Raw genomic sequence first — 27,406 nt, 5'->3', positions numbered from 1 at the left:
CCTCTCCACCTATCTGCTCCTTTATCCACCTTCCATCTGCCTTCCCCACCCTCTCTTTTTTTCAGAATCCCCTTCTCCTCCCCCATTTCTGAAGAATGGTCCAGACCTGAAACGTCAGCTTTCCTGCTCCTCTGATGCTGCTTGGCCTGCTGTGTTCATCCAGCTCTACACCTTGTTATCTCAGATTCTCCAGCATTGGCAGTTCCTACTATCCCCGCTCATTTTCACCTTGTTTGCAGGAGTTTGCTTTCTGCAAGTCCCACGCAACAGTACTGACAACACTTCAAGGAGTACTTCATCGGCTGTCAAGTGCTTTAGAAAACTGCTTTTATAAGTGCAGATCTTTTCTTGGGTTTTATTTTTAGTGAACTTCATCAAACCTGCAAATTCAGGGGATTATTTGAATGTTAACACAACCTGCTTTTTAACCATGAGAACCATGGCTGACAGCTCTCTGCCTGCAGTGACCTCTCATGGCAGAAAGCTAGCACTGTAGCCTATCACTTCCAATGGACGAGTTGCTGGGTCTGAACAAACTCCCCTTCTGGGGGTGGGGGTGGCCACTGTGGAAGATGCCACCCTTCAGATGAGACTTTAAACTGAAGTCTTACCTGCCTTCTCTAGTCAAAGTAAAAGAAGCCCTGATTATACTATTTTGACAAGCTGTGGGGTCAAGTTTAGTATTCTCTCTGTTTGCCAACCATCAAGAGTAAGGAAAATAGATTTTGTGGCTTTTATCTCACTGTTGTTGTGGGATGGTTCTGTGCATAAAGGCACTGTCCTCATTTACCATATCTTGACAGTCATGGTACTTCAAAAGCACTTTTTCTGTAAAGTGCTTTGAATTGTCTGAAATTGGTGAACGGTGCTATAGAAGTATCAAGTCTTCTCCTTATCAAAACCTGTTGGCCTGCCACTTTCAAACTGGGATACAATATTTAGGTTTGTCGGTCTTTGATAATTAGCTTTATTATATCTTTCCTGTGGTATAAAATAATTTTGAGATTTCAGCTTCTGGTTGGCCATTCTGAAGCCAGTTTCTCTTTCCCATCATCGGTCCAAAGATGCAAGAATTGAAGTTATAGAAACATGTTGGGTTCCCAACTGTCTAAAGTAGACACATGATTCACACCATGCAAAAGCAAAATACTGCGGAGGCTGCAGATAATGAGTTAAAAAGAGAAAATGCTGGAAATACAGAGCAGGTCAAGCAAGCAACAATGCTGACATTTCAGCTCATGGACTTGTGATCTGAAACTGCAAAAGTTCAGAAAATGTAATAGGTTCGGACATAAAAGGATGTCAGTGATAGGGTGGAAGACTGGAGTGGAAATATGAAAGAATTGGTGGTGCAGGGCAAAGAGGACTAGTCATGGGACAGGTACAAAACTAAAGATGTGTGTTTAGAGGAGGGGTATGTGTGTGGGGCACAATGCTGAACAGGTGCTACCCAAGAGCACGGGGGAAAACGAGCATTACTTCAATGTCAGCATAGATAAAAGACAGACAATGGGGTCAAAAGTTATGATTTGAAAATGTTGGAATCTGCATTGGATCCTGAAGACCATAAAATGCCTAATTAAAAGATGAGGTGCTGATCCATTTTCCCAATTTCTCTGTCTTCATGGTGTTGTTTCTGACGATACAGCCTATCATACCAGCCCATCTGATATGTTCCTTCTACCTCATCCAAGGATTCCTCCTAATCATCGTTGATGGGATCCTTGACTGTATCTGCCCCATTTGCTGAACTTTTGTTCTCACCCTTTTCCCTATCAGAATCATGATAGGGTTCCTCCTGTCCTTGCCAGCCTTTCATGTTCAACAAATTACGTTTGGTCACACCTGCCACATCCAGTATGATTCCACTGTTGAATGCATCTTTCTCTCCCCTCCCTTGTCAGCATTCTGAAGGGATTGCTTCCTCTGTGACTGCCTAGTTCATTCCTTAAACACCTCCTGGTGTCCCTACTCTTCTCAAAGTATCTCCTTATGTCCACTGTAACACCTATCCTTTTCCGTCCTGGCTTCTCTTTGTCCAGACACTCCCTCCAAGTTATAGGTTTACTTGTGTGTAATTATTTTAATTTCGTAAATGCTGCTGACAATGTGACCTGCTCTGTGTCAGGCAGACCAAATGCAAGTTAAATTCTGCTTGGCAGGCCTGGCAGCATCTGTAGAGAGAAAGCAGAGTTAATGTTTGGTGTTCAGTGACCCGTTTCTTCAGGTATGCTGCTTAGTGGAAGACCCCAACCGTTTGCCTGGCACAAGCGTGCAGTTGCGAGTCATTTTAATTCTCCACCTTGCTATCACACTGATATCTCTGTCCTTGGCCCGTTGCACAGTTTTGGTGAAGTTCAATGTAAGCTTGAGAAACAGCACCTCATCATTCAGTTAGACACTTCTCAGCCTTCCAGACTCCTCATTTAGTTCACCAATTTCACACCGTAAACTGCCCCGTATTTTTTTTCCTTTTGCTTTGTTGGTTTTAATTTTACTGCAGTTTCTCTCTCATTGTTGGGCAGCAGCTGTTCGTGCCCTGCCATTCCCACGTCTTTCAGACACATCTTTATTTGCCACTTTACTGCACCGTTTGACTCTGTGCCACCAGCTCTTTAATCTCTCCCTGACTTCCACTCCATCACAAACCTTTTGTTTTATCCTGTTCTGCCCCACCTCGCCTGTTTAAAACTGATTACAATTCTCTGTCAGCACAATGCTGCAAAGGTGGAAAGGCCACCTATGAAGAAATACTGCCCTTGCCAGCAGTTGCCAGAGCCCATGTGAGAATAAAGATCAACATTACTATTCACTATTCACGTTATACATTTCTGATCTAGATGACGGAACTGAGGGCATTGTTGCTCAGTTGACAGATGACGCAAAGATAAGTGGAGGGACAGATAGTGTTGGGGAAGCAGGATGGCTGCAGAAGGACTTGGACAGGCTAGGAGAGTGGGAAAGGAACTGACTGCAGTACAATGTTGGAAAGTGTGAGGTTATGCACTTTGGTAGGAAGAATTGAGGCATAAATGAGGAAAGACTTCAGAAATCAAGCACAAAGGGGCTTAGTCCTACTTCAGGATTCTCTTAAGATTAACGTACAGGTTCAGTTGGCAGTTAGAAATGCAGATGCAATATTAGCATTCTTTCAAGGGGACTGGAATACCAGAGCATACCAGGTATACTGCTGAGGTTGTATACGGCTCTGGTCAGACTGCATTTGGAATATTGTGAGCAGTTTTGGGCCCCGTATCTCAGGAAGGATATACTGGCCATTGGAGGAGGTCCTCGAGAATGATCCTGAGGATGAAGGGCTTGTCTTATGAGGAGTGGTTGAGGACTCTGGGTCTGTACTCGATGGAGTTTAGAAGGATGAGGGGGGAATCTGTTTGAAATTTACAGAATATTGAGAGGCCTGGACAGAGTGGATGTGGAGAAGATATTTCCACAGAAGAAGAGTCTAGAACCTGAGGGCACAGCCCCAGAGTGAAGGGATGGCTCTTTAGAACTGAGATAAAGAATTTCTTCAGCTAAAGAGTGGTGAATCTCTGGAACTCGTTGCCACAGAAGGTTTTGGAGGCCATGTGAGTGTTTTTAAGACACAGTCAGGGTCTTGATGAGTAAGTGCATCAAGGGTTACAGGAAAAGGCTGGAGAATGGGATTGAGAAACATTTCAGCCATGATTGAATGGCAGAGCAGACCTGATGGGCCAAATAGCCTAATTCTGCTGCTATATCTTATGCTTTACGTCCTTGTTTACAAGTTTAGTTGTGGCCTTGTCCCTGCCTGTCAGTGTGATTTGTTCCAGCATTGCTCGTTGCTTCTTCAGCTTCAGTGTGTCCTGTCCCTCTGTACTCCAGGAACAGCGGGAGCTGTGCAGCTCATGGCATATGGTGTGAATCGGAAGTTTTTTGCCTCACGTTTCTAATCACGTTATTTTCGGGTAGATGTTTGAAGGGTAACTGGGAGTCCCCTTTAAGATCGGGTCTTTCTCACTGTCAGCAAAACTTAGTGATTGAGAAAGAAACACAAAATATTGAAAGGAATAGAGAGGAAAGAGTAGATTAAGTTCTCTGCTATTTCTGTGGCAATCTTCAGCCTACTGGAGTTAACCCACTTGTTCTCCTGTGTAAATTGTTGTGTTAGTCTGAAACTTGGTACCCTTGTGTTTGACCATCAGTGCAAAACAAAAAGCTTTGAGCATCTCACTTTGTAGTAAGATCGAATTGAGAGAGAGGAAGTTGGAGACAGAAAGGAAAAGCTAAAGTCTTTTTTAAAAGAAATTCCCTCAGAGTAATTTGCTACTTGCAGGAGTGAGTTTCATATTCCGTAGTTTCAGTTGCTCGCTTTTCAGCACTGCAAGCTTGCGTGGCAGCCAAGCAGCGAAAATTGCCCATTGACCGAGCCTTTCTGAGATGACAAGTTGGGCTGAATGCAATGTTCTGCTCTAGTTACAGCTGAGATGTAGCAATTCCTGACACGAGGGGGTTGGCTGCAAGTGACAGTTGGTACAAGGCTGATGGTGGAGTGACATAACTGATCTTGCAATGCGTAGTAATTTACAACTCATAGCTTATCTCTCTCACTGCCCATCATGGCTTTTGCAAATGTATTCATGACTGTGATACCTTCAACCTGCTGTGTCTCTAGCAAATTCTGTACTGTTACCTGTGATTTTCCATCTTCCTTTCTGCCTGCAGAAGAATCCAAAGAAACCTTTTGAACCATTTTTTTTGTATCCTATTTAACCCTGTTTCCACTTACTAGCTGTCCACTCTCGTGCTTTAAGTGAATCTTTGTGAGTAGGAATCCTGATGCAAGTGTGAAATATGGAAACAAATTACTTGGGAGCACTCAATTGCTGGAATTAGAACTCATTCCTTCGTATTTCATATTTTGAACTGATGACAGACCAAGAGTTATCGAATGTTTCATGATGATGGCATGAAGTCTTTCTTCCGACGACTCACGTTCACACCAGATGGCTCTTTGCTGCTCATTCCAGGTAAGCAGGTTTCTGATGCTTTGATCCTTCTTCCGTAGAGTGATGAGAACTTGGAACCAGTAATTTCCCTACTTCCTTTCTCCACAGCAACCCCTCAGGCTATCAAAATTCCTCTTGCCAGCCAAACAACACCACTTCCTCCTGTAGTATGAATTGTTGTGAGAGTTTAAAATTTTGGAATCCTTGTGTTTATTTTGAGGGTCTTCAGCAACGTGTCTCTTTTCAGCAATATTAAAGAGTACTTGGTTTTAGGATATATGGGAAATACCCAAGCGGTTGTTTCAGAAAAAGTGGTGATATTTACAGGTTTGTTTTCACGTCCAGTGTAACTTAACTCTGTTTTTTCTTTTGGACAGTAGAGTTGAGGAACTTGATGAGTCAGTGACAGAGGTGCATCAGAATTGGAAAGCCCTGGTTTCCATGCCTCCCTGGCCAGCAATGAGATACTTGATCTTAGCCAAGGCAACAGTAATGGCTGGACTGATACTTTTGAGGGCAAGAGGAGAAAAGTAATTCAGGACTTCAGTTCCTGACAGCTCTTCAATGATCTGTGTTGTGGATGCTTTCCAATCAACTGATTAGAGAGAGTCTTCAATTGCTTTGTGTGTGAAAAATCATGTCTCACAAATTTGATTGAGTTTTTTGAAGAGGTGACAAAGAAGATTGATGAAAGCAGAATGGTAGACACTATCTATATAGATTTCAGTAAGGCGTTCAACAAAGTTCCACATGGTAGACTAGTTGGTAAGGTTAGATCATGTGGGATCCAGGGGGAGCTGGCCAGTTGGATACACAATTGACTTGAAGGTAGAAGACACAGTGTGGTGGTAGAGGGTTTATTTTCAGACTGGAGGCCTGTGACCAGCGGTGTGCCACAGGGATTGCTGCTGGATCCACTGCTTTTCGTCATTTTTATTAATGATCTGGATATGAATATAGGAGGTAAGGTTAGTGAATTTGCAGATCACTCCAAAAGTAGGTGGTGTAGTGGACGGCAAAGATGATTATCTCAGGGTACAACGGGATCTTGATCAGACAGGCCAGTGGGCCGAGGAGTGGCAAATGGCGTTTAATTTAGATAAATGTGAGGTGTTGCATTTTGGTAAGGCAAACCAGGGCAGGACTTATATGGTTAATGGTAGGGCCTTGGGGAGTGTTGCTGAACAAAGGGACCTAGGGGTACAGCTGCATAGTTCCTTGAAAGTGGAGTCACAGGTAGACAGGGTGGTGAAGAAGGTGTCTGACATGCTTGCCTTCATTGGTAAGTGCATTGAGTATAGAAGTTGGGGTGTCACGTTGCAGCTGTACAGGACAATGATGAGGCCACTTTTAGAACACTACGTTCAATTCTGCTTTCCGTGCTATAGGAAGAATGTTATTCAGAAAGGATTTACAAGGATGTTGCCAGGATTGGAGAGTTTGAGCTGTAGGGAGAGGCTGAATAGTCTGGGACTATGTTCCCTGAAGCGTCGGAGGCTGAGGGGTTACCTTATAGATGTTTATAAAATCATGAGGGGCATAGATAGGGTGAATAGTCAAGCTCTTTTCCCCAGGGTGGGGGAGTCCAAAACTAGAGGTCATAGGTTTAAGGTGAAAGGGGAAAGATTTAAAAGGGACCCGAGGGGCAACTTTTTTCATGCGGAGGGTGGTGTGTATATGGAATGAGCTGCCAGAGGAAGTGGTGGAGGCTGGTACAATTACAGCATTTAAAAGGCATCTGGATGGGTACATGAATAAGAAGGGATTAGAGTGGTATGGGCCAAATGTTAGTAAATGGAACCGGATTTATTTAGGAAATCTGGTCGGCATGAACAAGGTGGACCGACGGGTCTGATTCTGTGCTGTACAACTCTGACTCTCTAACTTGTTCAGAGATAGAACCTAGGCCTCCTGCCTCAGAGGTTGGTATGCTACCACTCTACCAGAGGAGCCCCTAATGATCTGGGTTGTAGACTGGACATTTCTGCATTTTGGGGGAATATATTACTCTAGACTGCCTCTGCCTGCCCTTTCCAATGCAGTCTGCATGCGGGAGCTGCTACATGTTGCTGGTACGTCACTCTCCAGTGATTCAAAGGAGAGAATTGATTTTTAAAACATTAGCTAACTGGTGTACAACTCTTAATCACAAATGGTTTCAGTTGTGGATTGAAGTGTTAAAAAACTGCTTTGAATCACAAAGCTGTTTTATTTCAGATACCCTTTCAAAAGTCTATGCAAATTGTTTTCTAAACCACACATATCCTTCAGCAACTTATTGATCTGAGTCACGCTCCTCTAAAGCTGCTGCCTCCCCCAGTCCCAACTTGCATTCCCAGAGTTCCCTGCAGTATATCTACAGTCTGATGTATCAGTCACATGATGCCATGATAAGAACCTTTAGGGAAGCTCTGCTGCTGATGTTACAAACTTGCAGCAACCAGCAGGTGGTAGCACTGTCCCCTTTGCGAGGGACAGACAATGGAAGCTGAGAAATGTTTGAATTACCAATCTTATTTTCTTGCAATAAGCATTTCCAAGACAGCCAATGTAACAAAAACAGATGCCATCAGAGCAGTGTTAGTCATTGGATTCTGATGGAGGGTATGTTTCCTTTTCTGGGTCAGGTAAAGTGCCAGCAGACATCTTGAGAAAGTCGATGATTGTTGAAGGCAGATTAGAAAAAATGGATAGCAGTCTGGTTCAAGAATGCAAGATGGTTCTAATCTTGGCAATGACTGATCATTGTCTTAAAATCAGCATGTGGTAAAATATAGAAGTGATTGTCAAGAACAAATATAAGGAATACTGTCAGAGAGCAATCGGATAAAAATCCCATGTGCCCTTGAAAAGGGTGTTGTTACTTAAAGTGAAAACGTGGAGATTTGAGAGGAATTTTGTTTATTGGGATATGGGTGTCACTGGCAAGGCCAGCATTTATTGCTAATTTATTGCCATTCCTAATTGTCTGGAATTGTCCATCTATACTTCCTGCTCTTTTGGGAAAGCAATCAACATAATCAAAGACTCCTTCCACCCTAGTAATACTCTCTTCCACCATCTTCCATTGAGCGGAAGATATAAAAGTTTGTATACATGTATGAATAGATTCAAGAACAGCATCTTCCCTGCTTTTATTAGACTTCTGAATGGACCTCTCAAATTTCAGATTTAATGTTGATCTTGCTCTGTGCATCTCTGCAGCCATTGCGATGTATTCCTCACTCTGTGTTCTAATACCCTAATGCACTGTGTATTAGCATGATCTGCCTGTACTGCACATAAAACAAAACTTTTCACTGTACCCAGGTACATGTGACAGTAATAAGTCAAATGCCAGACTGTTTCTCTAGGTCTGGAGACACCTGTAAGCCAAACTGGGTAAGGTTGGCAGATTTCCTTCCCTAAAGGACATTAGTGAACCAGATGAGTTTTTATGACATTTGATTGCAGTAGCATGCTCATCATTTTAGTTCCAGAATTTTATTGAATTCAAATTTCGCCAATTACCATGTTAAGATTTGAACCCATGTCCACCAATTGTGACTCCAGTGACATGACCACTAAAACAACCACTGCCTCTAAAATGGAAGTTTCAAGAGAAGCAATGGTTGAATGTGAAATTGGCTGAAGAAAGAAAGTAGTGAGTTATTTGATAAGAAAGTGATTGTTTAAGTGAGAGGGACTGAGTGGGATGTTCATGGATTGGTCAGGAGACCCTGCATATTCCTGATTAGGGTGCCCAGTTAAACTAGTCAAGTTCACAGAAAATAGGGGTGGAACTAAAGTATGAAGCAGGCAGAAACTGAAAACAAAAAGCATAAAATTAACACTTGGGTAAATCAGTGCAATAAAAGTAAGAAGAGTTAATTGTGGAATACAAGCGATCCTCCTCCTTTCTGCTGTTGTGTGTTTATTTCAACATGTGGGACCACATTACAGCTGTATTACCTTAAACAGGACAGTTCATGGTATCTTCGGGTTGCTGTGCACTTTTTGCAGAGGGAGCACTGGATACAACATATTGACAGGGTCCCTGTATATTACATATGATGTAGATTCAGCCAAAGTTCAAACAAAGTTTGCTTGTGATAGATGTTAAATCACTGTGAGGAACAATGTTTAATAGATTGTTGAATTTTGTGTCAACAGAGAATAGTTAGATCACAATAAAACCATAGATTATCTTGAGTAATTTTTTTAGTGAGTCAGATAAGGCATGTTGAGAAGCAATTAGGATTGAAAAAGTCAGAAACTCTAACATGTATGAGCAAAGACTTGGGAGACTGATGCTCTTCAGTCTTAGCTTGATAGAGAAAAGACTCTGTAGAATTATAGAAGATATGAACTGGTGTAGATAAACTCACCTTGAAATACTACTTCAGACTTTGTCAAGTTATTCTAACAAACCATTAAGACTATCGAGAGGAATGATACCAGAAATACCTTATTAATCATGATAGGTTCATGGGTACATAAATTTGGAACAGGATGGAACACTGGTGTAGATGTCGCTGTGCTTTTAAGTTGTTTTTTAGATGCAAAACAGGATTTGGAGCTCATGGGGTTTCCACGGTTTGGAAAATTGTCGTGAGAGGAAGTCCTTTTGGTTTCTGTAAAAACAGGGACTTTCACAAATGGAGTGGTTTGATCTCAGTGTCTGATTCTCTGAGCTGTTTACTGAAGCTCACAACCTGAATAGAGAGGGTGAATCTGGGACAGGAATAGCCTGTGCTTCATCTGCACAAACGTGAGTTCCATTGCTGGTTTTACATCCTGCTTTCCCTGGCTTCCTAGGGACATACCAAACACCAGTATTGAGCCCCTTGCTGATGTCAATTGTGAACTTTTCAAGTTGCCAGTTATTGTGGTGAATGGGTCAGGCATTGGACACACTCACGCCATAGATGACACATTCTACATCCACCATTGCCATTGCCCACGCCCTGCCCTGTTCTAGGCCTAGCCTGAGACACATTGTCAGAGCCAAAGTGATGTTGAAATATCTTAGTTTGGAGCTCCATGAGGTTTCCACGGTTTGGACAATCTGATGCAAGAGGAAGCCCTTCTGGTTTCAGGTAAAAACAGGTACTTTTCACAAATGGAGTGGTTTGATCTCCGATTCTCTGAGCTGTTTGTTCAGGACATGAGGCTCAGCAGAGGGGTTGAAGCTTTGCAAATTGGCTCTTGTATGTTTTTGAATAAGGTTCCCTGTAATAAGAGGATTTGTGTCTTTTGTTTGCTCTCTTGTTGCTAATTTAAACTAAGAGCTTGTTTTTGAGAGGATGTTTTAATTTCTGTTCTTGCCTGTTGGTGGGAACTGTTTTGAATGTACATTCTCGGGTCCAGTTGTACAACACCAAGTTGAACTTACTTTTCTGTCGTTAACAAAACTTGGCTTTAGAATTGAGAGATCAAGGATAGGCTAGTTTCAACAGGGCACTGCATTCTGATTACTGTGGTTCAGTGATCGCTCCATTATGTTACTGCTCAACGTCTCCTTTTGAGTTTGGTATCAAACTACAGCAAGGAGCAAACTTCTGCACATCACTCAAGTAGGTGATGTTCACAAATCAGTCACAGATCATTCCTTTTCCAACAAACAAGGAGAAGGACAGTGTAGTACTTTGCTGTGTGGTATTAGGAGAAACATGCCATGGTGCCATTGTTTCAGACAATCACTATAAATGGAGAACCTGGGCTTCCACAGGATTCTGTGAAAATGTTGCTGACGGATGATTTATGAGAATAAAGAGTGTCCTGCATAAATCCATGTCAAAAAATAGCAGAGACTGTCCCTTCCCTGCGGGCATTGAGGAAAGTCTGATGTACATTTAACAGATGAAGAGGAGATTCAATGGAAGTTTGCAGTTGGAAAATATGCAGAAATATTCTTCATTTGGTGCCTGCCTTGGTAGGGGTAGACAGCATTGGATGAGTAAATTGTCTTTGCAAAGAAAGGAGTTTTTTTTTTTCTCCGATGTGTAGCATCAGAATAGGTTATTCGTGTTTCAGTGAAATATTATAATGTTGCTTGAAGGGGGTGGGAATGGTTTATTATATAGACAATATCTCCTACATGAGTGAGAGCAAATACTGTGCTCTGTAAGGACTGCATAATAACTGTTTCAAAATTAATAGTCTTGCACATCTCCTGGACCTTGTTGCTGCTTCTGAGAAATCTGTCCAGGTAGTTGCAAATGTTTGGAAGATGTCTTCATTGCCAAGTGTTAGAATTCTGCTGCTGTTGCTGAGTAGAGATCCAATATACTTTTTTAAAAAAAAAAAACCCACTGCACTCGGAGAAGGATCCTCTCCAAGGACAACCCTTGAATGTTAGTGTTCCTTTGTGTCTGTGCCAAGCAAAAACATGCTGGTCTTTCCTGGGAATAGTATGTGCATTTGGAATGAGCACAGACAGCTGTTGAAAATAAGTGGCCAAATGTTTAAACTGAAATAATTACAATTTGCACGTTATTGTTTGTTTGAGTTAATGTACGATTGCATTAATAGTTGAATTTTTTTCTGAAGATTAATGTTGCAGTTGCATTTTATGTGTAAGTATCTTTTAAAATGCATAGCGATGTCCCACAGAAATTAGATTCCTGTACTGCAGAAATTGGTTCGGTTTAAGGTGGAAACTGGTTTGAGATGTCCTAAAGTTCTAGGGACATCAGGTAATGCAAAACTACAACAAACTTTGTTTTAAACGGCACCTCATGAGCCAGAACTGTTGATAAACCGGCAATAATTAAATACCTCCAATACCAAAAGTTTACTGTATTATTGCGATCTCCGCAATGTCCAAGTAGTCAGTTGAAGGCTCGAGTGAGAAAGCTCTCTCCTGGTAAGTTTTATCGAAGGCAAAGTTGTGTTATTATTTGTGATTTATGTTGTAAGTAAAGTAAAACGATGTGTATACTTCCCGCATTATACCTCTATACCTTCTATACCTCTTGATTATCCAGAATATTTGATCAACTGGCATATTCGAGGTCCCATAGGTGATGGATAATAAACAAAAAGTTTGTTGTACTTCTACTTCGTTAGTTTATTGTCTCTTAACTCAGCCCTGAAGTTCAGAAATGTATCACTTAATGTGCGTACAGAGGCGTTGAGTTTCTTTGGTTATGTCTGAAATGGGATTTGACCTGAAAGAATCATCATCTGCTCCAAACTACTGCTCTACTTAGATGCTTAGCTTTGTGTGTGTTAGTTCTTGCTGGGATGTAACTTATAGGTGAGCTAGTATCTGCTGTTGTTCCAGCTGTAAAGTGACTCTGGAGTTTTGTTCATATGGAACTGTGATCCCATACCAATGTCCTCATGAAATGCTGTGCTAATATTTATGTATAGCCACTATTAAAATAGTTGTTTTGCAGCAATCCAGAAACACAGACTGTTTATTTTCTGCTTTGCTGAACTTGCTCCCAATGGTACATTCTCTGCAATTGAATAAATATTTAAACAGCAACCAATCTAATCTTTGGTTGAATTGAGTATTGCCATTGTAATTAAAGTTACAAAGAATTAAACAATGATTTTAATTTTGATGCCCTGTTTGGAAGGACAACATTAAAACTTAGAAGTGGTTGGATGAGAGGAGTTTTTGAAACGAAAACTGTGCTGCTGTTTGTTTCTTTCAAGGATAAGTTTATCGGTTCCTAAAACTGACTTGATGACTTTCTATTGTGTGGAAGTATCTGTCAGCTTTCTTCTCCCACTTTCTCCAGTGTTTATTCCCATAGCTCAAAGCCAATGGTGGTAGTTTTGTGCAATTATTTCAGTTTGTGAGAATGATTTAGGAAGACATTCCCGTTGGTTCAGTGGTTAGTGCTACTGCCTCACGGCACCAGGGACCTGGGTTTGGTTCCAGTCTTGGTGTCTGTTCGAAGTTTGCACATTCTCCCTGTTTCAGCACGGGTTTCCTCTGGGTGCTCCGGTTTCCTCCCACTGTCCAAAGATGTGCAAGTTAGGTGGATTGGCCATGCTAAATTGCCCATAGTGTTCAGGGATGTGCAGGCTATGTGGATTAGCAAAGGGAAGTGCAGGGTTACGGGGATAGGGTGAAGGGTCTGGATCTGGGTGTGATGCTGTTCGGAAGGTCAGTGTGGACCAAATGGCCTCATTCCACACTGTAGTAACTAAGCAAGACATTTCAGATCTATATCTGTCTGGGGGCATTGTGGCTACTGTTTGAGTTAACTGCTGATATAGAAACAGAAATTGGCTTCAATTTTTGATAGGTCTATTGATCAGAACCAGATCCAATCTGAAAATCACACCCCACTCCCTTCCAGATGCGTTCCCATTGTTCTTTGTTTGGGTCTTGTGTTTCATGTTTGCTTATGTGGCTGCGCAGCACCTTCTTATTGATTCTGTGACTCCTCTTTCAGCTGGTTGCGTTGAAGCTGGAGAGAACGTTACGAACACAACCTATGTATTTTCCAGGAAAAATCTGAAAAGGTAGGACCTTTGCTGTATTATTACAATATTGAATACTTGTGTGAAATTTGCGAGTTATCTTCACCAGTGCATCTTTTATTTGAAGGCCCATAGCCCATCTGCCTTGTCCTGCTAAAGCTACTCTGGCTGTTCGCTGCTGCCCGGTATTTTTTGAGCTAAGGCAACCAAAGGTCGAAGGTGAGTCTGATGCAGTGGTGTGAACACTCGTTGACTGTATCTGATTTTGTATAACAGTTATCAAGGAACATGGAGTTTAATTATTTCTCTTTACTGCTGCTGCCTCAATTTTCTTTTGTCCTGTCTAGTCTTATTCATGTGGAGAGATGATCTGAGTGGTGTCAGGAATCTCCTCTTGTTAGTTATCTATTATTTCATATGTACAACTAGACAAGAGGCATCGCCACGCTATCCGATTGATAAGAGCACTGAAATTGGGAATAATTGTCGAAGGCTTTAAGTGAGTCCTTTATCCATTTGGACAAATACATGGATAGGAAAGGTTTAGAAGGATATCGGCCAAGTGCAGGGAAATGGGCTTAGCATGGATGGACATTTTGGTTGGCATAGACCAGTTTGGGCCAAAGGGCCTGTCTCCGTGCTGCAGGAGTCTATGACTCTATGCCTGTCATCCAGGAGTGCCTAAGGTTTTCTGCCCAGAATCTAATTGTGCCCAGGTATGAACTGTCACATCAGTCCCAGTCTGGATTGTATTTGCATTTACATTCCTGATTTCCCATCAAGACTTGTACGAACTATTGTGTACTGAATATGTTAATCTGGGCCATGGTTGAAGACAGTTGGAAAACAAAAGTCATGCACTAACCATTGTTTAATAAGTTGCAAATCATTGCCAGTATTTACACATTGAATATTAAAACAAAACAGAGTTTACAAATAGGCAGTTCAGTTATTCCCATGTAATTCAGAATTAATTGCTTGTTGATTTAAAGTTGCAGTTAAGATCAGTGGATAAGATTGATGTAAATTGGTGAGAGAAATTTAGGATAAGCTTCATGAAGCTGACAATATGATGATACTAAGTGACCAACTAACTCAATAGATTAAAGTCAGCGAATTAAATTCATCTCGGACAGCAGCACCAAACCGGCAGCTGAGCTTCTGTTTCCCTTGACGTCGAAGGAAATAAAATTTGGGCAAAATGTAAAACAGATACCAATCTGCTCTCATCTGTATACTGTGATGAATTTCACCCTGATACTTGTATCAGTGTTTCTTGAGTTTGTATATACTGAACTTTACAAAGGGTCATGGGTAAACATATTGCCTTACTTTGCTGATGGAGAATGCTGTTAAATTTTGAGATGCCCAACAGATGATCTGTAGTGGTGCTGTCTGTACTTCGAAGGTCCTCTACTCCAGGGTAAGTTTACTACCTGTGTCAACTAGCTTAAATCTTACCTCCTGTTGGCCCCAGAGAAACTGGCACATTTAAATCATTTCATATAGTCATGTTTTACCCTTGACCTCCAAGTCAATGAATCACCAGTTTCTAGACATAACATTTACTTCCTGAACTTTTGGTCCAGAAAGAGTCTGAAAGGGGTCCACATAAACCAGGACATTTTTACATCCTCTGTAGTGAGCTATCTCCTAGTCCACAGTATTGATGGCTGATCTTCTATCACTGTTGAGGAAGATATAGCCCTTTGTAGTTTAATTAGCAGTAGCACTCTACTTTCCTGATGTTTGGTCTAATGACCAGCTCCACTTTGAGGACACGTTGAAGGCACTCCTTAGGTAATGTCTCTGACAGATGAAGGTGGGATTCAGCGTCTGCCATTTCCTTCCCCGCATGTTATACTCATGGTGGGGAGTAGGTCATTAACTGATGGTTAGAGGAAGTGCCCTGACTAATTTTGTTTCCTGAAGTTCTGTCCCTATAATCACATTATGTAAGGGTAGGGAAGATTTGCATTTTTATAACTCTATTCATAAAGACATCGGAGAGCACTTCAGATAAGATGAAGTTATCCCTACATTTTTGTCACTGCTGCCAAGGCCAGGATTAGTAGTAGCCTCACGTCAAGTTTATGATACTGATATGTGGCTGTGAAGAGCTTGTAATTTGAGGCTAACACTGTTTGTTTGACAAAAACGAAGAGAACTGGAAAGATCTTGTCTTCTTGTCAAATATGAGCAGAAAATGTATGTTTTTGTTCAGTGCTGACAGTCTACAGGAGAGCTGTTGTTAAGAGCCATGTGTCTCAAGGAGAGAAAGAGCGAGAGAGGAACACTTCATGGATTAATGTGATGAACCATTTAATAAGAGGTTGTAATTATAAAATATGGACAGGTCAGATGTGAAGTGGTTTGAATATTCAATACTGACGATGCAGAGTTTGAGAGAAATTTTCGACTCAAGTGTTCTCTCTCTCTCGAGAAACATAGCTCAGTTCCACGTGCTATAAGATTGTGTTCATTGAAAACCTCATAAATCTGTACCATTTGATTGTCATGCATGTTTGATGCTGAAATACGGTGTATCAAAGCCACCCTATGGGATCATGGACACCCCAATCAGGTTTCTCACTGCATATCAAGCAAACTCCTGGAGTGTCCCACGGCAGTCCCTCTTGATCCTGGATCTAGTATATCTCAGTCACTCTGGAAGGGTGAGGGATCTCGGATGTTTGATCAACAAGTGAAGTGAGCTGTTTCTCGTTGCCTATGCAGTACCAACATGAATGGTGTTCATCAGTAACTGGATGCTGCACTAAAAGCCAAAAAGACAATCTGCTTATCTGACAAATGAGTAATGTGATATATGAATTTTAGTGCTGGTGTGATGAGCTAAGTAGGCTGTACATCTCAAAATCAAGCAGACTGTCCCTTTGGCTGGTCACAACAAGTAAAGTACTGAATGATTCCAACCTAGTCCACACTTGCAGTGTCTAATATCAAATGTAATTCTGCAGTTAGATAACATTTGGTGGATAATCTTGAATGTGTAAAGAATTGCTTTGACAACCCAAAATTGTTTGAAAATCAGACTGTGCAGCATGTACTAGAAGCTACGTATATTAATGCACAGGGCCCTGTTCTTTACAGACAGACAGAACATGTGCACGCTCTGCTCCCATTTCAACCCAGCAAAATAGGTAACATCAGATTCTGAAGAAGGGTCCCAACCTGAAACGTCAACTTTCCTGCTCCTCTGTTGCTGCCTGGCCTGCTGTGTTCCTTCAGCTCCACACTGTGTTATCTCTGACTCCAGCATCGGCAGTTCTTACTATCTCTGAACAACGTTTGCTGGTCAGGCCATTGCCTGGGTTAAAATTTAAACAAAGATTGGCACTGAACTGTCAAGCAGCATTAATAGGTGTGTTTTCCACGGTAATGTTTCTTCCAATCAAAGTCCACTTGCCAACCAATCAGTACCCTTTTCTGATGCAGTATAAATGCTGCTTTTCCCCTTGAACAGGCATTTTTCTGAATCGTCCTGATGTGTACAAGCGGAGGTACATCAAAAAATATCTTTTTCACTTGCTTAACATAAGGTTTACCAGACTGATTCCTGGAGTAGCAGGACTGATGTATGAAGAGAGACTGGATTGGTTAGGATTATGTTTACTGGAGTTTAAAAGAATGAGGTGTTATCATAGAAACCTATAAAATTCTGACTGTACTAAACAGGGTAAATGCAGGGAGAATGTTCCCACTGACCTTGGAGCCCAGAACCAGTGGGTCACAGTCTAAGGGTAGGCCACTTAGGACTGACATGAGGAGAAATTTCTTCACGCAGTGAGCGTTGAGCCTGTGGAATTTTCTGCCACAGAAAACGGTTGAGGCCAAAACAATGTATGTTTTCAGAAAGGAGTGAGATATAGTTCTTGGGGCCAAAGGGATCATATGGTATGGGGAGTTTATTGAGTTGGATGCTCAGTCATGGTTGTAGTGAATGACAGAGCAAGTTCAAGGGCCAAATGGCCTATTGCTCCTATTTTCCGACTTTATATAATGGAAGGTATTCAATGTCATTATTTTTGTCACAATAATGTATGCAGGAAGAGCATGGATACCAATGAACAAGCAATATTTTTGAGAAGATTAAAGTAAAATAATAGGATTTGTAAATTTAACAACAGATATGGAAGAGAGATTTTTTTTGTTTTTTTTCTGGTTCAGACCTTCATCAGAACTTGGGCTTGACTGAAGCATTTATCGGTATTTTCTGTTTTTCAGTTGAGCTAGCTGGTGTGTCCTATTGAAGTAGAATGCTTCTTAGATTATGTCTTAATACTTTTGAAATTGTCTTTTTATCTGTTATAATAATTGTTTGTGTACCCTCCCCAAAAGAATTTTAATTCAAGTTTTGATTTCATATTTAGATGAGTCACATAAGAAGATGAACATTTTTAAGTTGCCGTATCGGCTGGTGTTTGCTGTAGCTTCAGAAGATTCCGTTCTCTTGTATGACACTCAACAGACAGTGCCCTTTGGTTATATCTCAAATATCCATTATCACACCCTGAGTGATATAACATGGTAAGAAAAGATTTACGAAGGAAGATCCCTCAATGTGCTTGCTTTGAATTTTCCATTTTGTACACATTGCTTTGGAATCCCAGTCCTTATGACAAGTGGTGATTCACATTCATGAGGACTTTCTTATCATTCAATCTTATTCGTTCCTGATAACAAACCTTCCATTGTTCCAATTCAGCAATTTTAAATGAGGGTAGTGTCTTGGCTTCAATTGGCAACTAGATTAGTTCCACTAATGCACTGTTCCACTTTGCACTTTACAGCTGTGAGCTTGAGCTGTTTTGTTCTGATCTAAGTATAATTATGTTTAAGCTTTGTCTACCTCTGTATTGCCTATGTACACTGTCTGTTCTTGAGGCTATCCATTACTTAGGTTTAAACCTGTGTCTCTGTCTCTCTTTTGTATCTCAGTGGTAAAGTATCTGCTGATGGATGACCCATTCTTAATTTGCATAACTTTGAAGTTGTGCCTGTATGACCTAGCAGATTGGCATGTTTGAAAATGTTGTTTAGGCAAATGGCATCCATCTCTAAGATCTTCACTTAAATGTTGCTTAGTGTTTGTGACAAGAGGCAAAAAGAAGTGGCCTAATAATGCTAAATGGTTAACCAGGCTTATACCAGGAAATGCACAAATTGTTTTCTATGGATCCTATCACACCTAATTATTTTGTCAAACATAGATGTTAAATATGTTAAATAGATTTTTTGTTTTAAGAATAAGTCATCTTAATAAACTTATGACCATAATTTGGAATATAATTCTTACGTGCTGTTTCGGGAAAATGGAAGGTTTGTTATTAGGAATGAATAAGGTTGAATGATATGAAAGTCCTCATTAATGTGAATCACCACTTGTCATAAGGTCTGGGATTCCAAAGCAATGTTGAAAAAAAACGGAGAATCATACTTTTTGAGAATCATTGTATAAAATTGTACATTGTTGGGAAGAAATCCCAATGCCTTTCATTTAAGTTGGAATATTGCCCACCCGAATCTCCGTTTACCAGTTGTCTTCTGCCATGCAACATCTGGTGGGGCATCCATCTTCAACTGTAAAAGTGCTGTTAACCTACTTTCAGATTCTGTATGTTCCATTTTCACATCTAAAATAATCAGTGGCCTTGGATGACTTGTCTGCAGTTTATTTAGTTACTGTATTTCTGTCCATAAAGGACTTGGAGCTGCTGATTGCGGGGAAAATAGCCATGTTAGTCGGAGAGTCATAAAGGTCTATAGTAAAATCTCCTCTGAACCCTCTTAAGGGCAGTCACATCCTACCTATAATGTGGATTTCAGAATTGCACACAATACTCTAGATGTGGTCTAAACAACATTTTTTAACAGTTCCAGCATAACCTCCCTGCTCTTAAGCTCTGTGCCTCAGCTAATAATACTGTATTGTGGTGAGCCCCAACCTTGTGCTATGCCAACCTCTCATTACATCAGTTTGACCCACTATCAGCGTGAACATCCCACTGGACCAAATGAAAATTCTTCTTGTAATTATTGCTTAAGTAATGAAATTGGCCAGGGATATTACTGAGATTGTAAAAATTTATTTGAGTGGAATATGTTGCTGTTTTGGGATGCTTGCTTGCAACTTTTACTTGATGGTCCGAGTTGTCCTGATGTATTTAAACTGAGACGTTTGCAGTTTTGTCTCCTCTTTGCTGAACTGTGAATGTTTCAAATAGACTACTTCTGAGAAAAGTTTCTGGAATTCTAGCTGAATTGTGTCGCATGTATCCTTTCAAATAGGTCACGAGATGGGATGTTCCTCACTATATCGTCCACAGATGGATATTGTTCTTTTGTCACGTTCGAGAAAGGTGAATTGGGTGTACCTTTGAAAGAAAAGCCAGTGCTCTCCATCCAGGCCCCTGGCATCTCAGAGAAAAGACTGAAAAAGGGTCAAGCAAACCGGTTATCTGCTGGCACCCCAAAACTGACGGAGAGCGGCGCTGCTGCTCGGACTGTGGATCAGCAGGACCATTCTGCCCTTGCTCAGCCAAACACACTCAGTGCAGCGACAGCCCCTGCGAAAGAGATGCCCAGTACTCCCAACACAAACAAAGCCTCCCCATCCTTGTCAGATACTGCTGTACAGGGCAGCAAGGCTTCTCAGCCCCGGAGGATCACCTTGAGTACGTTGGAGGCCTGGAGCAAACCCAGCAAAGCCCCTGTGCCCAGGTAAAGTTGAACCTCACATCCGCTGTCAATTCCTTAATCGCTCCAGTGGTTGTCCCTCTTAGCTTGCAGTTGGTTCAGAAAAAGCTTAAGGAGAGTTCAGACATTTGAAAAGTAAAATATAACTCTTAAACGTTAAGTGAATATTAATGTCTATGCCTGACACTTTTTTAATGAGAGGGTTTTCAAGGCCAGACACATCACGGAGTCCAGTGACAGCCTCCATGACAGACACTGGTAGAACTGCAACCAAAGATTTCAGATTTCCAGCCTGCTCCCTCCAGTCCAGGAAAGGGAAATTCCTGAAAATGATGAATAAGTAAATGATCACATCTGTTTATATTTACATGACAGTTATTCGCAGCAGAAATGTAACCTCGTGGTCTGGCATATCTCCCCCCTCACCGTTACCATCAAACCAAAGGATCAACCTTGCATATCAGGAGCTGAACCAGGCAGATGTAAAAATAAGGTGTCAACACAATTAAGCTGAACGTAGGATGTCTTTGTGTTCTAGACTATGGAAGCTGCACGCTTCAGCAACAGATAGGGCAAGGCAATCCCACACTAAGCGATCAGATCTAAACTCTGGCACTTGTAGTTGTGAATGGCAGTGGACAATTAAACATCTAGCAGGATGAGGGGGGAGCCCGATACATCAGTGCAAAACACCAGACTGAAGTATTATTTGATTGATCCATCTCCACCTCCTCCAGTGGTCCCCAGCATCACAGATGCTAGTCTTCAGCCAATTTGACTTTTTCACCAGTTTCACTCCATGTGACATCAAAAATGGCTGAGGCAATGGGTACTGCACGGGTTGTGGGCCCTGACAACATTCTGACAATAGTACTGCAGACTTGTGCTCCAGAACTAGTGGCATCCTGGCCAAGCTATTCCTACTGCAACACTAACATCTACCCAGTAATGTGGAGGATCACGAAGGTATGTCCCCTTTGCAAAACATTCGTGTCTAAAACTTCCTGCTGTCTGAAATTATGTCGGGCACAAAGAAAGATAGTTGTTGGAAGTTAGTCATTTCAATCCCAAGGTGTCTCTGCAGGAGATTTTCAGGGTAGGGTTCTAGACGCCACCATCTTCAGCAGCCTCATCAATGACCTTCCTTCTGTTACGCAGTTAGAAGTGTTGATGTGCGATGATCAGAGAACAGTGTTCAGCATTATTCGCCATTCCTCAGATATACTAAGACCTCACTTGTCGTTGTGTTCCTGAAAGTCACAGCATTAGGTGAGATATTGGTGCTGATGAAAACCGGAGTTAAACATGCGGTTAGATTCTGTGGACCTTCTGTATCAGGGGAAAAAATATTAGAACATCATAACCTCCTAAGCTGAAATGATTTATGTTGCTAAACTCCCGCATTCAAAAATGGGTAAATGAAACAGCTTTTTAAAAACGTTTCTTCTCTTGAACCCTCACTGTTTGTGAGGACTTGGGGGGGGAAGAACAATGAGGCAGCAGCAGCAACAGCTTTGACAGTCGTTTAGGGGAAAAAAACCTTGGATTGTAAAAGCCATAGCACCTCTGAGCCATTGAGACTCTCACTTCCCCGCAAAGTGGAGCTCAAAATTTAGATTGAATCTAGGCAGTGAGTGGGAAGTGCAAATCCAGGAGAGGGAAGTGGCGAGTGGGTCCAAGCGTGAGGTTGGTTTCGGAAGAAAAGCCAGAATTTGGAGGCTCGGGAGTAGGAGAGGTACTAACATTCACTACTTCCATCACTGATGACAGAGTGCACAATAAACTATACACATGGCAGTAACTCACCAAGCCTCCTTCAAATCTTTGGATGGCACCTTCCAAATTCATTATCTGTACCACACGGCGAAAGAGGTATATGGAAACACCACCACTGGCAGGGAACCCTCAGCACACTGTCCTGACTTGGAATAATGCTACTGTTCTTTCACTGCTACTGGATCAAAAATCTGAAACTCCATTCCTGACAGCACTACAGGAGTAACAACACCACGTGGGCTAAAGTGGTTAGATCACTGTCTCCTCTTCAAGGGCAGTTAGGGATGGGCAACAAATGGCCAAGCTGTTAACTTCCATCAAAGGATTAAAGAAATGGTGTGCTCCACATGTGTGTGGCTCACATTGCGTATTGCTGCTGAGGTGGGAAAACTGCCTAGGAGCAAACAATCCATCAGAGATGGGAACACACCTCACTCAACATCTCCTGTTGAAATAGAACGGTGCTGCCTGATGTTTTAAGCACTCCACACCACATGAGGACTGCATATAGAGTCGGGGGAGACTGAACTCACTGCAAAGAGTGTATGGGACACTGTGCTAATAGGGCATCATGATGATGCTGCTAACTGGCCAGAGAGCAGCTGTGTATAGCACATGTGATACAATCACACTGAAAAATATCTTATCATTCTATTTCTGACCAGTCTGTGCCCAGGAATTATTGATACAGAGTTTGACTTGTCCTGCTGCTATGCCAGTTTGGATTATGTTAGTATTTACATTTATGATTTCTCAACAGGATCCATACAGACTACTGATTGAGTGTTAACCCAGACTATTATCAAAGGGTCAGACCTGGCTAACAATTGCTCAACAACCTTAGAAGTAAAGCCAGCAGCTTTTGCCCATTGGATGTACCACTGAAGTTGACAGGTTTAATTGACGGGTGGTTTTTAAAAGCTGTTCAGTTAAGCTGCAGTAATTCTGTTCACTGCTTGCCAGTTTTAACGTTATATATGTTCTGATTAATTTAGTCTCGTCATATAGTCGACAATGTGACAATATTAAGTGGCCAGCCTACTGAATAAGTTAAAGTCAGAGAATGAAATTCACCTTGATCAGTAGCACCAAGCAGGAGGCAATACCTTGACAGCCTGGCTTACAGTCTGCTGCATTTTCTAGTCATTTGAGGTCAGTGAAAAAGGAAAACCAGGTCGACTGTAAAACAGGTGACAATCTGCTCTTTTCCATTTTGTATGTTTACCTGGGAGGAATTCCATCTCTCATGCTTGTACGTAGCTGGTCTTTGTTTGGAAGCTGACAAGAGCAGGGCATTTGGTCTTACAGTTGTGTGAATTTTGTGCTGAAATGCCTTGGGTATCCTATCCTTTGTGTGATTGGGGACTTTGAGTAACAAGCTGTTTTGGGGCTTTTTCTAGGCGAATCTCACTGACTGCTCTGAACTCAAGTTCCTCCCAGGTGACATCAACACCAGCCATAACCCAAGCAGAAAAAATAGCATATGGTGAGTATGTGATATCTGACCATCGATGAACCAAATTTGAGACTTGTTCTTTATCAGTCTTGGTCTCATTTTTGAGATTAAAAGCAGTAACATGAATTAAGAAAGGCTGAGGTGACAGTATAAGTCTAGCAGATGAAAGTGTGTTTGTGTCTCTGATGGAAGCTGGTTTCTGTTGGCCAGAGTGACTCATCGAGAGTTACATCACGAAGGAGGCCATTTGGCTGATTGTGTCTGTGCAGTTCAATAAAGATCTGACTGCCATAATCCCATTTTTCAGCTCTTGGCCCATAGCCCTGAAGGATATGGTAACGCAAGTGAAGATCTAAATACTGCTTAAATGCTACAAGAGTTTTTGACTTGACCATATTTTAGGCAGAGTTCCAGACTCCACTCACCCTTGAGTGATAACACTTCTCCTCAACTCTCCTCATGGATTTAAGATAAAAGATAGAAATCTTTGTTCCCTGCTTATTGACCCATCTAGTAATGGAAAATGAGCTTTCCTATCCATCCTGTCTGTCCCCCTCAGAATCTTGTACATCTCTAGCAGGACACCCACCTGACCTTTGCTGAACAAAGGAAACCAACCCCACTGTAGCCAATCCTTCCTCATAACTCAGTCTAGGTAGCATCCTGGTAAATCTTCTGTGCACCCTCTCTAATGCAATTACATCCTTCCTATAATGTGACCGGAACCATGTGGCCTATATGGTTTCAGTATAACCATCTTGCTCTTCTATTTGGTTCCTTCACTGTTATGGGTAAGTGTCCCATTTGTGTTCTCAAGCACCTTATCTACCTGCCCTGCTACCTTCAATGATCTATGGACACCAAGATCCCTTGACCTTCAGTAATTACCAGGGTCCCACTTTCATTGTGTAATCTCTTTTCTTGTTACACCCTGTGAAGTGCATTACCTCACTTTTTTTTTCTGGATGAGTTCCTTTTATCGCTGCTCTGCCCACATGACCAGTCCATTGATATTCTCCTGCAATTTATGGCTATCCTTGTCCCAATTTTCCTGTAATTCACAGATTTTGTAATTATATCCTCTACATTCTCATCCTCTCTCTTGCCCTCTCTCTCCCGCCCTCTCACTCACGTGTCTGAATATTAGTTCCAGAACTGTCCCTTCCCTTGTAAGGCTTTCTAAGTACTAGCTGAAAAATTTCTCCTTGATAGATATTACAATTTTACTCTCTGTCTACCTTGCACACCAGAACTTCTCCAGTTAATATTTGAGTAAAGTTTCCCTACTATTTCCGTCTTATTATTCTTCTCTGAAATTCTATTACATGTGGAATCTGTGTTCTATTGCAATAGTTTATTGGGTTCGGAGCTCACTATTTTCATTAATGTTTGAAGACAGACCATGAACAGTTCCTGATATCTCTCACATCCAGTTATGTAATTATATTTACTTCCTATTTTTAATGTTTGGAAAATAAAAACTTTTTGTCAGATACTGACTTTGAGAGTCGGAAGGGTGATGCTAGTAATGGTAATAGTAGATGGTAATGCTAGTAAATGACCCTTAGGGTATAGTCAGTGCCTTAGAAGGACTGGGGAAACACTTCAGGGATGTCCTTAAAGCATCACTGAAGAGATCAAACATCCCCACCACCTTGTAGGAGACCCTCGCTGATGATGAACCAAAATAAGCGGGGAGGCAATGGCCTAGTGATATTATTGCTGGACTGTTAATCCAGAGACCCAGACAATGTTCTGGGGACCCGGGTTCGAATCCCACCTCAGCGTGTGGTGGAATTTGAATTCAATAAATATCTGGAATTAAAAATCTAATGATGACTGTGAATCCATTGTCGATTGTCAGAAGAACCCATTTGGTTCACTAATGTACTTCAGGGAAGGAAACTGCCATCCTTACCTGATCTGGCCTACATGTGACTCCAGGCCCATAGTAATGTGGTTGACTCTTAACTGCCCTCTGGGCAATTAGGGATGGGCAGTAACTTCTACCTGCACGGATGCTGCTGGACTTGCTGAGTTTCCCCAGCATTCTCCAGTTTTCTTTTGGTTATATTCGGGTTCACTCCCTGGGTTTTGCTGCTGAGCCACTCTCAGCTGGGTGGTGGCACAGTGTGACTGGCACCATTGGCCTCAGCCACAAAAGTAGAAATGATTGAACCCAGGATTGCTGTTTGCTGCTGTGACGAGCTTGAGTGTATTTCAGATGAGAATAAGATCAGTCTCTGGTCAGGATACCCATAGGCAGTAAGATCCTGCAGTGTAGCTGGTGCTTTATTCTGCTGTGTCACTGGGGACAAGCAGAGGAGGATTTAGTGCGACAAATCTGTGTTGGTGGGAGAAATTTAGTGAAATGCATGTTTTGAATAATTAGAAGTGGATAAATGAATACTGCCTGAACCCCTCCAGGCAGTGTAAGATGCAGGGTCAGAGGCAGGCCATTCAGCCCTTCTGCACCAGTCAATGAGATCATGGCTGATCCGATGAGCCTCCGCTCCACTTACACTTTCTGTAGGGAGGACCTTGGATCATTTCAAGGATGTTTTATTAATTCAAATTGTTGCTGAAGCAGTTTTTTTTAACAGCTGCTGGAAGACGCTGGCGGTTTCAGCAAAACATGCCTCCAAATAAAACATTTGTGTGAATAAATGTTATTTTTGAGGGCTGTCCACTACCTTGAGGCCATTGTCTCTTTGCTGGGAGATGGCTCTGCTGGTGCTGGCTGCTCATCTGGTTTTCTGAAGTGACCACTCTTCTAAATTTTTTGACCTTGAACAGCGTGTGTTGCTGGGCTACTGAACTTGTTGAGGCATAGCAATTGTGTAGCGTTCAGTCCCTATCCAATATATGTGTATAGTTTAGTTGGGCAAAGCTACATTTTATAAATTAAACACTGTTTTATGTTTCAGAGAGACCTTCTTCCCACGATCCTTCATGCAAGTCGCCAGATGCTAAACGTTCGAGGATTGATGATAAACAGAGCATCAGTCCCACAGATAATCTGAAAACAAATAATGATTGCAGGAGGGACAAATGAACATTGCTCAGAACGTTTTAAAAACATGTACTTTGTATAAAATTCTGCAGTGTGATCAGTTTTGCTGCAATGTGTAGATGTATATGCAAGCTGGAAGTTGCAGTGTAAAGCACCTCTTAATTTTGTTATTCTTTTTGTTACAAGTTTTACATATAACATCCTTTTGTCCTCCTGGTATTGGTGACATTAGGCTGTTTCTAAATGTGAATAGTCTTGTTTTAGTTAATCATTGTACAAAGTAGCATCAATTATGTCTTAAAATTAAAAGCGTTTTCTGTTACTGTTGATTGAAATGTGCACTTGATATTCCAGTCCCGAAAAGATTCAACTTGATGTAGCCCCTATATCGCAGCTCAAATATCCTTCATGCTGCACATGTGCTTGAAGTGGAGTGACTTAGTGCTTCAACCACTTTCTGCACAGCAAGTAGAATGTATAACAATCAACTAACCTGCTTGCTAATGTCAGTAAATGAGTGAACTCAAGCCATGCTCCCATTTGAAATGTTTGACATTGTCATGCATTTTCTGCGTGTAGATATCTATGTGTAATAAGGAGGATATAATGAGGATGTAAGGTAGTGGATAGTGATTTTGTTCTCACTTTACACTGGCCGCTTTCAGAGCTGCCATGTAAGTGAGGGAGTGGATTGCTTTACCTGTCCCCAGTGATTTGGGAGAAAAGAACATGAAAATGTGAGTTTAAATGACAGGAATGGTGGTGTTTGAGGAATATGGTACTATCTTGTAAAAGGGGAAAGTAAGCAATGCGTGCTGTTGCCTTGTACCATATACTTAGACGAGTTTTGGGGAGTCAGGACGTGAGTTACTAGCCCCAGAATTTCTATCCTGAGCTGATCTTGTAGCCACTGTATTGATATGGCTAGTTCAGTTTATGGTCAGTGGCAATCATAGGGCTATTTAATTAATTGGGTTATGAGAGTCACTTCTTATTGATGAGTTATCTGATGTAGGGTTAAATTTGACTTGG

General features: G+C 41.6%; 1 protein-coding gene across 1 annotated transcript in view; it reads left to right on the top strand.

The window, feature by feature from the left end:
• The window catches only part of chaf1b (chromatin assembly factor 1, subunit B), a 53,550-nt gene extending 26,854 nt beyond the window's left edge, over positions 1–26,696 (top strand). Inside the window, exons 4-11 of the mRNA XM_048603042.1 lie at positions 2,713–2,783; positions 4,916–5,009; positions 13,385–13,454; positions 13,540–13,631; positions 17,804–17,960; positions 19,722–20,153; positions 23,306–23,391; positions 26,289–26,696. Of these exons, the coding sequence (XP_048458999.1) occupies positions 2,713–2,783; positions 4,916–5,009; positions 13,385–13,454; positions 13,540–13,631; positions 17,804–17,960; positions 19,722–20,153; positions 23,306–23,391; positions 26,289–26,416 (1,130 nt within the window). The 3' untranslated portion in view covers positions 26,417–26,696. The remainder of the gene's footprint in view (positions 1–2,712; positions 2,784–4,915; positions 5,010–13,384; positions 13,455–13,539; positions 13,632–17,803; positions 17,961–19,721; positions 20,154–23,305; positions 23,392–26,288) is intronic.
• The last annotated feature ends 710 nt before the right edge of the window (positions 26,697–27,406 follow it).

Source organism: Rhincodon typus, chromosome 11 (assembly GCF_021869965.1).
Source record: "Rhincodon typus isolate 14 chromosome 11, sRhiTyp1.1, whole genome shotgun sequence".
In the NCBI taxonomy this organism is placed as follows: Eukaryota; Metazoa; Chordata; class Chondrichthyes; order Orectolobiformes; family Rhincodontidae; genus Rhincodon; species Rhincodon typus.
Note: the sequence above shows the minus strand (reverse complement) of the source record. Positions and strands in the feature narration are given on the sequence as shown.